General features: G+C 45.9%; 1 protein-coding gene across 4 annotated transcripts in view; it reads left to right on the top strand.

Moving 5' to 3' along the window:
• The window catches only part of TNC (tenascin C), a 73,764-nt gene that overhangs the window by 50,167 nt on the left and 11,301 nt on the right, over positions 1 to 12,296 (top strand). For 3 of the 4 annotated variants that reach the window (XM_027687595.1, XM_027687596.1, XM_027687597.1), the window contains 4 exons: positions 4,420 to 4,692; positions 9,128 to 9,250; positions 10,484 to 10,627; positions 11,708 to 11,827. In XM_027687595.1, coding sequence (XP_027543396.1) covers positions 4,420 to 4,692; positions 9,128 to 9,250; positions 10,484 to 10,627; positions 11,708 to 11,827 — 660 coding nt within the window. The remainder of the gene's footprint in view (positions 1 to 4,419; positions 4,693 to 9,127; positions 9,251 to 10,483; positions 10,628 to 11,707; positions 11,828 to 12,296) is intronic. The other variant, XM_027687598.1, reaches the window with a different exon arrangement.

The following is a 12,296-nucleotide window of genomic DNA, read 5'->3' as shown; positions in this document are numbered from 1 at the left end:
GTGTGGAATTCCTGTAATTTGTAAGGTTTAACCACAGAGCTGAACTCTGTTGGTACTTCTGTAATTCAAGCCCACATTTCATTAGGTAAATTGAGTTTATTTAAGAAAATTGAATGAAAATATAATTTTAAAGCCAGCACTAATTTCGGTGGCTTCTTTCCAAAACCTGACAAAGCAGCTCTTGCAATGCTTTTTTTTTATTGTTATTATTATTCAACCACTGCAAAACAAGGCTAAAAGGTTCTGAGCATCTCTGAACCTCCTGTGCTGATTCCCCCAGCCCCTCACAGCGTAACTCTCTCTTCACCTGTGTTCCTTTCTCCCTAAGAGGCTGAGCCACAGCTGGGCACCCTCACCCTCACAAACGTTACCCCTGACAGCTTCAACCTCTCCTGGAGCACCAGAGATGGGCCCTTTGCCAAGTTTGTCATTCCCGTTAGAGATTCCCAGGCAGCTCAGGAGCCCCGGGAGCTCACGGTGTCGGGGGGCACCCGCAGCACCCACATCTCAGCCCTCCTAGATTACACTGGCTATGACATTAACATTAAAGGCACCACCAGGGCAGGTGTTCACACACAGCCCCTCACTGCTTTTGTCCTGACAGGTACCTGCTTAAAGCTTTGGACCCTGTTTGTTAGCCCGAGGAAATGAATATCCCACTATGGATAACGGAAAGGACTCTGCAGAGCTGAGTATCCTGTCCAGTTTCTTTGCAAACTTAGGGCAAGGAGGGGTCAGACCAGGCATGTTGACCTTAAAAAAATTCCTAGGAGCGGTACTAGAGTAAAGTGAGTTAAAGTGTTGGGTTGGATGGGGCTTGGAGTAAAGGCCTGGAGCGACAGGACGAGGGGGAATGTTTTAGATGAGATATTAGGAAGGAATTCCTCCCTGAGAGGGTGGGGAGGCCCTGGCACAGGTTGCCCAGAGAAACTGTGGCTGCCCCATCCCTGGAAGTGTCCAAGGCCAGGCTGGATGGAGCTTGGAGCAACCTGGGCTAGTGGGAGGTGTCCCTGCCCATGGCAGAGGGTGGGATGAGAGGATCTTTAAGATTCCTTCCAACCCAAACCATTCTGGATTAAGAGCCCTCTGCAGTCTTTCTCACATCTCTCATAATGTTTTTAATGCCTGAAGTTTGAGGGGAAAATTTGCATCTGTAGTTGCACCTGAAGGATCCCAGAGAGACCTGGATTTTAGAAGATCTTCTATCCCATGGTGTCCCCTCGGCACATCCCTTATGTCTGAGTATTTTTGCCTGAGTTTTGACCGGGATCAGCCTCCTAAATGATTGAATAAACACCACAGAGTTCACCTTCTATGAATCATGTGGCCAGTATGTGCTACTGGAAAAGAATCATAGAAAAACAGACTGGTTTGAAAATTGGGATTGAGAGAGAAGGCTTTCCACAGCAAGGGAAACATGGGACACCTTACTTGGCAGGAGGATGTGCCAGTGGCTCACAGAAACCTGCTGGTTCAGAGTGTTGGTATCACCCAACACCCATCCCAGGAAAATCATTTCAGCAGTTTGGGCTCTGTATTTTTTTACCCACCCTCCCAGAGACAAACCCAAACTGTGAGTCTTTGGGATTGCTTGATTATAAGTGATTAAGATGCAGAAACGTCTCAAAACTGAGTGAATTCGAGCTGAATCCCTGGCACCTAAATGTGTAAATATTAAAACACGAGGAGTTCCAAATTATAACACTTCAGGAGGGAATTTTTATGCCAAATTCCAACAACATCAGTTTCGGTGGTTGTGAAATGTGAAAACCAAACCCAAAGCCCTTTTCAGGAAAAGGTTCTGTCTTTAACTAACTGGTATTTTCTTAAGTGAGTGGAATTTGAGTGGTTGGAAGATGGGATGAGTCAGGTCCTGAGCCAACAGAGCAGGTTGGACAAACAGTGTAGAGAAATACAAGCAATGCCTGGGCTGCAGGATCAAGGCCAGGGCTTAGCAGAGCAAGTTGATTTTCCTATTTGACCTGTCAGATTTTGAGTGAGAAAAATACACCGAGAATCTTGTGAAATTTCAGCCTTTTTTTTTTTCCCCTGAGTCTTGGTGGATAAGTTTTGAAGAGTTGATCCACGTCTTTTGCCTTTGACTAAAGTCATGCTGATGTGAAAATTAAAAAAAACTCTCACTGGAATTTCTTTAGGTTGTCAACATGTCCCACTAGGTATGACCCTGACAGATTAATGTCCTGCTTCTGGCATCTCTGACCCCTCCACCACTGAAAATGAAAGCTGGGGATATTCATGTGAAGTAGAGAGGTAAAGAAGCAAAATACAGGAGCTGTGAGTGCCAAAGTTGAGGCTTGTCCCTGAAGCACTGATGGTGAGACAAGTGGAAGGAAATTAAAGCTTCTGTACAGCATTTCTAAGGCAGTTTTGGTTGTAACTGTCTCCCAGTGCATGTTAACAGGAGAAATGAGCTTGGAAGGAATTTCAATGGAGCTTGAGTTGAGGTGCTGAGACACTCTTGATGAAAATTAGAAATTGAGCATCTAAGTGGAGACTCCATTGAAAATCCTCATCCTGTGGTCCTGGCTCTGCACTTCTATTCAATCCGTGCTTTGGGGGAAAATGTGGGTTTTTGTTTGGTGGAACCAGTGACACTTTCTAATTCACCAAATTTTTCGCTTCTTTTTTTTTTTTTTTGTATGTGTGTGTGTTTTTGCACCTTCCCTTCTTTCAGAGGCCATGCCCCCACTGGGAAACCTCACTGTGTCTGACATTAACCCCTATGGGTTCACAGTGTCGTGGATGGCATCGGAGAATGCCTTTGACAGCTTTCTAGTGGTCGTGGTGGACTCTGGCAAGCTGCTGGACCCCCAGGAGTTCCTCCTTTCGGGAGCCCAGCGCCAACTGAAGCTTAAAGGCCTCATAACTGGCATTGGCTATGAGGTTGTGCTTTATGGCTTTGCCAAGGGGCACCAAACAAAGCCCCTGAGCGCTCTGGCTGTCACAGGTATTTTGATGTGAGCAAATTGTTCTCCTCCACCCTCTCTTGCTTTCCTTCTCCCGTGGGAGATGTTTCGTGCCATCCATTTGCAAAGCAAACCTTGGCTTTTGCATCCTTCTCTGCATCGTGGCTCCACGTAACCCCTCGGGACTGGCAGGTGCACCAGGGGAATTCTGGGCCTTTTAACTTGTTTTCCTTTTGATTTGATGAGGGATCCTGTCGAGGAGCATGTTGGGGCTTGAGGGGTGAAAGTGTCTGGTCTTGCAGGTCCTTCTAACCAAAGTCTTGAAAGAAGAATGGCTGCATGTCTCGTTAACGAGAACGGGAGCTCCTCTTGTTAACAGCTGCTGGGCACATCAGCATTCTCCCACAACATCAGCATCCTCCAACCTGCCAACCATCAGGACCTTCAGGAGGTCATGGATCTCTTGCCATGGCCTCCTTCCTTTCCCTCTCTCTGTGGGTTCCACCCACAGCCTGTCGAATGTGGTTGTTGCCGCCTATAAAGTTGGCATCTCTCTCCACACAACAGCTCGTTTCCAGCCACATCAGAGCTGCTGTTTTCCAGCAGCACTTGAGCTTCCTTGGAAAATCCTTGCAGATCCTCTGGCCCCACAACCATCAGTTCTCATCTGCACATGCAGCAGTAAAGCTGGGGGTTACCTGGTTGGAGGTTTGTGAGAAAATAAAGAGGAATGTCTGTCTGTGGAAGGAGGAATTGCACTGGAGATGCTGTAAGACAGTAGCAGCTCCAGCAGCATTTGTCAAGGTAATGAGCACACTGAGTTAAAGATGTTTTGCAGGTAATTAATATTTTACAGCTCCTGGGATCCTTTTGAATGGGTTCATTCACTAAAGACAGTAGGTCTTGCATTTGGATTGAAGTGTGCTGTGTGAGGGATGTGGATTTTTCATGATTCCCCTTTGCTGCTTCAGCAGTTGTTTAACAGCAAAGGACTCATCTGACCAGAAGCATCACGGATGCCAGAAGTGCATGAAACAAGGGGTTTGCATGGAGAAAAAGACTCTTTCCAGTGGCTTCTGTGTTGTTCTAACAGAGAGAGGCCTGACAGTGTTCCAGGCATGCCTGCAGTTCTATAACAAGCTTGTTTTTATTGTACATGAAGGTGTCACGTAGGTAGGGAGGGAAAAATGCACCATTAGCATGTGTAACTTTGCATGTTGGAGACAAAGGTTGTATGTCCATGCAGTGGATTTGCTGTTCAAGAGTGAGAGCTGGAATGGGCCTGCACACACTCACATTTATCCCCTTTGGTATGTTTATAACACTAATAATCTCTTTTATTTATTTTTTTTCACTAGCTGGCAGATTGTTTCCCTTGCTTTGAACTGTGGTTGGATTCTTGCAGTGTGCTATAGCCAGGCCTCAGGCAGGTCTCTGATCAACTCATTAAACCCCCATTTCTTCTCCCTGCTGCTATCTCCTCCTTTTTTAGAAGCAGAACCCGAGGTCGACAACCTGCTGGTTTCAGATGCCACCCCGGATGGATTCCGCCTCTCCTGGACTGCAGATGACGGGGTTTTCAACAGTTTTGTTCTAAAAATCAGGGACACCAAGAGGAAATCTGACCCACTGGAGCTGATAATCCCAGGCCACGAGCGCACCCAGGATATAACAGGGCTCAAAGAGGGTACTGAGTACGAGATTGAGCTCTATGGACTTAGCAGTGGACAACGTTCCCAGCCTGTAAATGCAGTAGCAACCACAGGTATTGTCTTTGCAGTAGGAAAAGTGTGACCCATTAATTCCTGTTCTTTTCAGCACCTCTCATTTTCACGGCCAGCTCGTGCTGTTCCTGAGCTGTCTCCTGCATATCCCTGATCCACTGGCTCAATGTGGTTGTTTATAACCAGTCTCGGATTCTGCAGCTTCATCACTGTCTATTTAATATGGTTTAATTGAATTACTTTCATGATCTGGAATTAGGCAGCAGAGTCTGGCAGTTAAAGCGCTGTCTTTGAGGGCCAAGAAATATTGTCTCTGCATCAGCCTTTTTCAGGGATTTCCTGTGGCTAATTACATCTCAGCACTGCACAACAATTTACCTCCCTAGAAAAGAATTATGACAAAGTGAATTTACCAGAGCCACTGAGAAGTTTTATTTATGCCTTGATCAGCAAAGGCCTCAGCACCATTAACTTAGACTGATCTTACTGGGAGCAACATGTGCTCAATAATTCAAATTGACTTGAGTTTCTGGCAATATCAAAGCTCTGATTTGGGTTCATAATTGAAGCATTTCATTTTGGCACATAAGAATGAAGTGCTTCATTTTTTTTCCCCACTAAAGTCATGATTTCATTTTGAAACATATTTAAACCTAAAGCAAATGAATCCGTGTCCCATGAGCCAGATTCACTCTTTTAAAAATTCTGAGCTTGCTGATACAAAAAAGTGGTTATTTCAAATCTGCTTCATTCCAGGAGGAGGGGAACAGGAAGGGGACAAGTCTCTGAGGGGAGACCTCGTCAGGGTCTGCAACTTCCTCACGAGGGGCAGCTCTGAGCTCTGCTCTGTGTGAGCAGGGACAGGACCCAGGGAACGGCTGGAGCTGTGTCAGGGCAGGGTCAGGTTGGATCTCAGGAAAAGGTTCTTCCCCCAGAGGGTGGTTGGCACTGACCAGGCTCCCCAGGGCAGTGGGCACAGCACCAAGGCTGCCAGAGCTCCAGGAGGGTTTGGACAACGCTCTGAGGGACAGGGTGGGATTGTTGGGGTGTCTGTGCAGGGCCAGGGTTGGACTGGATGGTCCTGGTGAGTCCCTTCCAACTCAGGACGTGGTTCTAAGTTCCAAGTTTAGTGTGTGAGGAAGCCAACAGGAATCCCTAAAAGGAGTATTTTCCCAGCTGTCCCAGAACTCCAGGCAGCACCCAGGAAAAGGGCAGCAACAGGTCGGTATTGAGCAGCCTTTCCTGAAAGAGCCTCCTGCTTCCCCCTGATTCTGGGGCCAGCTGTGAGCACAGAAAGGCACATTTGTGCCCAGCTCCTCTGAGTGCCATCAAATCCCTTGGATAAACAGCCTGGGCACACCCTCACTCACCCAGACATTTACAGGAAGCAGGACATGCATCCCTCACAACCCTCTGCTCTCTGGGCTCCTGCAGCCGGACTCCTAACAGAGAGGGATGTTTAAAGTCCACTGCACTTGGGATCAGCATGTCCCCATGTTCCCTGACTTCCAGGATATTTATGGTAAACCACCAAGACTTATCATTTTCCTCATGACTACATTCTTATTCACTTCTTTCAGGGAGATTTATGGCACCTCCTGAAGCCAATAGCCCAAAAGATGTTTGTCAGCTGGAAACAGCCCATGGATAATTGACAATAGAGCTGGAGCCACAAAAATCCAGCTCAATAATTCAGACTGCAGGTTACACCACATTTGGGTGGTTGGGCTGCCAAGGCATCAAACTAATTTCTTTTTTAGGAGTTGATTATTGCATGAACATGTGTATATTTATAGCATTTCCAGTGTGGTTGCAAAGAAATATTTCCATCCCTGAAGGGGTAATTCAAACAGGCTTGTATTCAGCCACACTTGATTCAGACCTTTGTAGAGGTGAGCAAGGAATAAATCAGCTAGAAAATCTTTAGCTTTAGTAGAGGAGAGAGTAAAATAACATTTTACTATGTCTCTTGTGTTGGTCCTACAGCTGGTACCTTGCTTGGAGGCTGAGGTGATCTCCCTCCCATCACACCAGGAAGGTGATGGGAAACCACTGGGCATGGGAGTTGACAATAAATGTCTTCCCACACCCATCACAAGGAGTTCTTCCTCCATAATTGACTCGTGTGTACAAGTGAACAGCAACAGTTTTCCCCCAGAGCTGCTGACAATAATCCTCTTTAGGGTGCTGATGACACCCCCTGTCCCTGCCCTCTGCAGCAGCCTGGCATTTTACCCTCATCAATCCTGCTGTGATGTCAAACATTGTAAATCACTGCAGTGCAAGGCAGCAGCACACAGACCTGCAGGGTCTGACCAAGGTGGCACAGGGGGATTTGCCCACTGCTGCTCTCGGTGTCTTTCAGAAATTCCTCTGTAAAATGTCAGTTAAAATGCATTTCAGCCCCCACCCTGGGACCACAGCACAGCTGTGGGCCACTTCATTTCCTCTGTAGGAAATATGGGTTCCATGCTGCTGCTTCCCTCTTCTCCTGATGATGTTTTGCCACACTGTGACAGCATTTTTCATCTGAGATGATCCCAGAACGATTCACCTGCTCTTTATACATGATAAATGCAACCTGCTGCTTCCTGCTGCTTAGGAGGACAAAGCCAGTGAACAACAAACTCCAGTTTGTTGGGAATGAAAGAACAATTAACAAAACCCATCCCTAATGAATAACAGCCATGGGGGCTTTAGCAGCCTCCCAGGAAGGTTCTGTCTCTCATACAGCTCTTGGAGAATGATGCTGGAGGATAAAGGTAATTAATTACCTGTACCTGCCCAGCAGATGAGCTGGGGTCCTCTATGAGTGACAAGCCAGAAGCACACTGGCCATTTTCTCTGCCTGCTTCATTTTGGCTTTCAGGTAGCTCAAGAAGATGATTTTCTTTGCTTCTTTTTAATTTCTCTGTGCTCAAAGGTACTGCTCTCTTACATCTCTGGGACTCATTCTAAGACTGATGCTCTGATGGTCCATCAATGGATTTTTTTTTTGCCAGTTTCTCTCCCAGGAAAGTTGCTGCTGTTGAGGCAGCTGGGTTTGTGGAAAACTCATGTAGTCAAAGCTGTTCTTACCACTGTTTGTTATGCACCTGGTACAGAAAACACGCATGAGCTCCGTGGAATTGTGCCCAGCAGAGTCCAAGTGGGATGGATTGGTTATTTTATGTCCTGGGAAAGGCTGGAATTCCCCATGTGTGTGCAAATCGAGTGCTGGTCCATCTCTTTGGTCTCCAAAGAGCACTTTTCTTCAACCACTCAGGGCACCTCTAATGTGAAGCCAAATCAATGTGATTTTCACTTCTCTCTCTTGCCCAGTTTTTCTTTGTGCTCTTCAGTTTCCCTCAGACTGCCCTTCAAACAGGAACACCTCTGTGTGCCCTGTAGCCTTTCCAGCCCCACCTTGCTTTGTTATCTTTAATTCTTTCCTTTCCTTGGCTTTTCCACGTGAGCAAACCCCACAAACTCAACATGTCTGGTGAGCTCCAGAGGAATAATTTACATTTCTCTGCAGAGCTCAGTTGTTTTTCTTTCCTTGCCTTCCAGCTGATTTAGTGCAAGGCTGCTGGAGCTTTGGGGACACATGGAACAAACAGCCCTCTGACTCTTTCCCTCAGACATGTTCTTTCCAAGCTATTTCCAGCACAGTCCCATTTTTTCCCTCCTCTTGCCCCCCTTCCCCTGCCCTCAGCCTGTCTCCACTCCTCTTAACGTGGCTGATGTTTGGTATCTCTCCTCTTTGTGCTACTCTGTGTGTGCAATTTATTTTTTTTTAGCACATCAGAGTTGTTTTGGTTACAGCCAAAAAAGCTGGAAAGTTTGGAAGTGTAAATGTAAACCTTGGAGTGACAGGTCCCTCCACCACATCCTTCCAGAAGCCCTTTCCATGCTTGTTTTAGAGGAGCTTAATTAAGCCTCAAAATGGAATATTTCAGGTACATATTGCTTTCATCTTAAATTTGGGTCACTTCGGTAAAATTTCGGCTCTGGGACTCAATGGAAGGTCTAAAAATCATTCCAAGTGAAACGGAGGTAGAAAAAACACTAAATACAGTATTTCCTGGGGTAATAGAATGGCATTTCTGTACGTGTTCCTCCATGCTTTGTTCTAACACTGAAATCTCTGTTACTGTTATGTAGTTACATGTTGTATTTTTAAGTTATGTACTACTGCAATGGTCCTGAAAACAGGAGAATTTAGACCAAACAAGTTATTGCTGTAATAAAGTTGTATTTTTAAGTTATGTACTACTGCAATGGTCCTGAAAACAGGAGAATTTAGACCAAACAAGTTGTTGCTGTGATAAAACCATGAGCAGTTTGGTGCTCCCTGCATTGGTGTTGTTTAGGACAGAATTTTGGTAAAACCAGCTCTTGGGACGGAGGGATGAGACAAATCAGTATTCCAGCACTAAGGAGTGATGAACAAATGTTTTACCTTCCCTTTCTGTGTGGTGTGTTCTCCTCTGACAGTCGTGGGGTCTCCCAAGGGAATTTCTTTCTCGGACATCACTGAAAACGCCGCCACAGTGAGCTGGACACCCCCCCGCTCCCGAGTGGACACCTTCAGGATCTCCTACGTCCCTGTCACGGGAGGTGAGTGACTCTGAGCAGGGACAACGAGGCAAGAGGGTGAGCAAAAAGTGTTTGTTATGCTGACATCCCCATCTCAGTGCACATCCCAAAGGATTTTACACAGATCACCTCTTTTTCCTGCACACCAGGAGGGTGGGTGTGTAACCAACAACACCCACATCCCATGGACAAGGCTCGTGAGGGAGCTCTGAGGGAGGTGCTGGAATGGTTCTACTCCTAATATGTCTCTCTCTGAGCCTCCTCCTCATTCCAAACTGTCTCGTTATTTTTCAGGCACTTTATGAGCTGAGCATATTGGAAAAGATGGCCCTTGGAAATCATAATCCATGGTTATAAGAGTTTTCCAGCGCAGTGATTTTACTCAGTTCTCCTCAGGGTTGTCTCATCCCACCCGTTATAGCTCTGGTTTAGTGTTCAACTTTAAAAACTCCCGAAACTTAAACCGATTTTTAGCATCATTTAGGGACATCTCTAAAGGGAAACAGCTAAAGAACAAACACTAGAGATGTCAGGAACAAAATAGTCATGCTGTTGCCAGAGACAATTAAAGATTTATGCCTTCAGACAATATGAACTGTAAGCATATGTGTAATTTTAAATATACAGTGGTTCCACAGAAGAAAAGGAATCCACAATCATAGAGTTAGGCACTTGTCTAAGTGCTACCCTGGAATAAACCCAGAATTTGAAATAAATATGTGTCCTAAGTCTTCACCACACATACAGCACCTCTTAAAATACTGTATGGTGTATCCTTATTCAAAATGAATTGGGTAAAGGAGGAATGTCCAGCCCTTACCAGAAACAAAGCAGGTCTAAACTTCAAGTCCTGTCCTTGCAGATGTTTGAATTTCCATGGGGAGAGTGCTGTGTTTTCTTCTTACGCCTTGTTCTTGAAATTAGATTTTTCTGAGCAGAAATCCTGAAATTACAAACTAGTTTGGGCTGAAGGGACCTTAAAGCTCATCTCATTCAACCCCCTGCCACGGGCAGAGACACCTTCCACCAGAAATGTCACTTTTTTCTTCCTGAACACAAACCAATTTCTTAGATTTGGGTGTTATGCATCAGTATTTTGCCCTGAGGCTTCTCTTGGATATCAGTGATTGTAACTAGCTGGGAAAAGTCTCCTCTTCCTGTACAAGGGCATAATGGCTTTACCTAGAAATACATCCTTCAAGCTTTTACTGGAGTGTTGTGTCACTAATCCCTTGGCATTTGGCCTCTTCCCAGGAACTCCAAGTGTTGTTACAGTCGATGGAAGCAAGACAAGGACCAAGCTGGTGAAGCTGGTCCCAGGTGTGGATTACAATGTCAGCATCATCTCTGTGAAAGGCTTTGAGGAGAGTGAACCCATCTCTGGCATCCTGAAAACAGGTAATCCAGAAGGAGGAAATAGCAGGCTTTCAAATGTCTCACCTGCAGAGCCACTGAGATCCCATTTTTGCTGTCCACACGAACCCTGAGAAGCTTTTTGCCCGCTCCTTCTTTGTGCCTTTGCATTTTAGATGAGCGTAGAACCTGTGAGTTTGATCAGGTTCCCACTTCCTAAGTGCTGAACCAACTTGTGGAATACAATTCCTGTATTTACAGCCCTAATTCAGCAGAAAAAAACCCAGGAGTTTAATTAATGCCATTTTTGAGATGAGGGAGCAACGATGAGACCAGTTTCTGCCGTGGAGTCAAACTCCACATCTCCCATGTTCCAACCTGTTTTAAGCATAAAAACATTCTCTCTCCTGTTTTTTTTTCTTCAATGAAACTTTAAATGTCCCTGCAGGAAATGAGGCTCCACTCTGCTCCTGCTCACCCCTCCCTGCACCCTTCATTCTTTATTTTTGGGGGTTTAACAAGCATCCAGAGAAGGAGCAAGATTATGAGTGTTGGATAATAACAGGAGATTTGTAGCCCATTCCAGGTGTACTGGAGGTAGAGATCCATCCTATTTCTGGGAGAGAATAAACCCACAAGAAAAATAGAGTCCCACAAGGAGTCAGGGAAGGACATGGGGAGATTTTGGGTGGTTGGCTGGCTGTGGATTGATTTATTTCAAACTTGCAGGGCAAGCTGCTGGAAGGTCACAGTGGCCATCAGTTATCATCACTTTAGTTATTTTTCCCAGCTCTGTCTCCTGAGTTTGCTCCAAAAACAGCCCAGATTTGAGAGTGTGGAGAGAAATACGTCAGCTCTGACAGAGCTGTTAAGATTGATGGTATTGAGGCTGATCTGAGAACATGGTTAGTTCTCTCTGTTCCCAGTGTTTCATCTCCCCGAGCATCGACCTCCCTTTCCAGTGGAGGCTTTTGATGTCTCTTTATAGGCACTGACGTCTTCCCCGAGGAACTCCACAATTCCAAAGGGGATCATAAAAGCTGCACCAAGGCATTTTCCACCATATATTTACAACAGAGTCGAGAATATTTGTCGAATTTCTTCAATCTGTTTTTTTTTTTCCAGCTCTGGACAGCCCCTCAGGCCTGGTGGTGGTGAACATCACCGACTCTGAGGCTCTGGCAACCTGGCAGCCAGCAATTGCTGCTGTGGATAATTATGTGGTGTCCTATGCTTCTGAGGAAGGTGAGAAGAGTCAGGGGTGGCTGGGGAGATGGGGGTTACAGCTCTCAAAGTGTGCTCAGGAGGAGGTGCCAGGAAGATCAGAGAATCACAGCATATCCTGTGATTCTGATGATCCTGATGATCCTCCAGGATCATCCAGTCCAACTCCTGGACACCCCAACAATGCCACTCTGTCACTGAGAGTGTTGTTCAAACACTTCTTGAGCTCTGGCAGCCTTGGGGCCACGACCAGGTGACAGGGGGCTGTTATTTGAAGGAGGTGCCTTGCTGGAAGCATTTTAAAAATGCTCATTTTGGTTGAGCACTTTCGATTCAGCCACGAACAGAGAGAAGTGAGATTCTTGCAGAGCAAAGGTGGTGTTATAATTCTTGTGAACGCTAGAGAGTGCTCATACTTTTAGATAAAGGTCTCTGGTGTTAATTCAGAGCCAGCAGAGGTGTCAGCACAGAGCTGGGCTCTGGGCTTTTA

This window comes from Neopelma chrysocephalum, unplaced genomic scaffold, assembly GCF_003984885.1.
Source record: "Neopelma chrysocephalum unplaced genomic scaffold, ASM398488v2 Primary Assembly neopelma1_74, whole genome shotgun sequence".
NCBI lineage: Eukaryota > Metazoa > Chordata > Aves > Passeriformes > Pipridae > Neopelma > Neopelma chrysocephalum.
The sequence above is the reverse complement of the archived record's forward strand: the minus strand, read 5'-3'. Positions and strand labels throughout refer to the sequence as shown.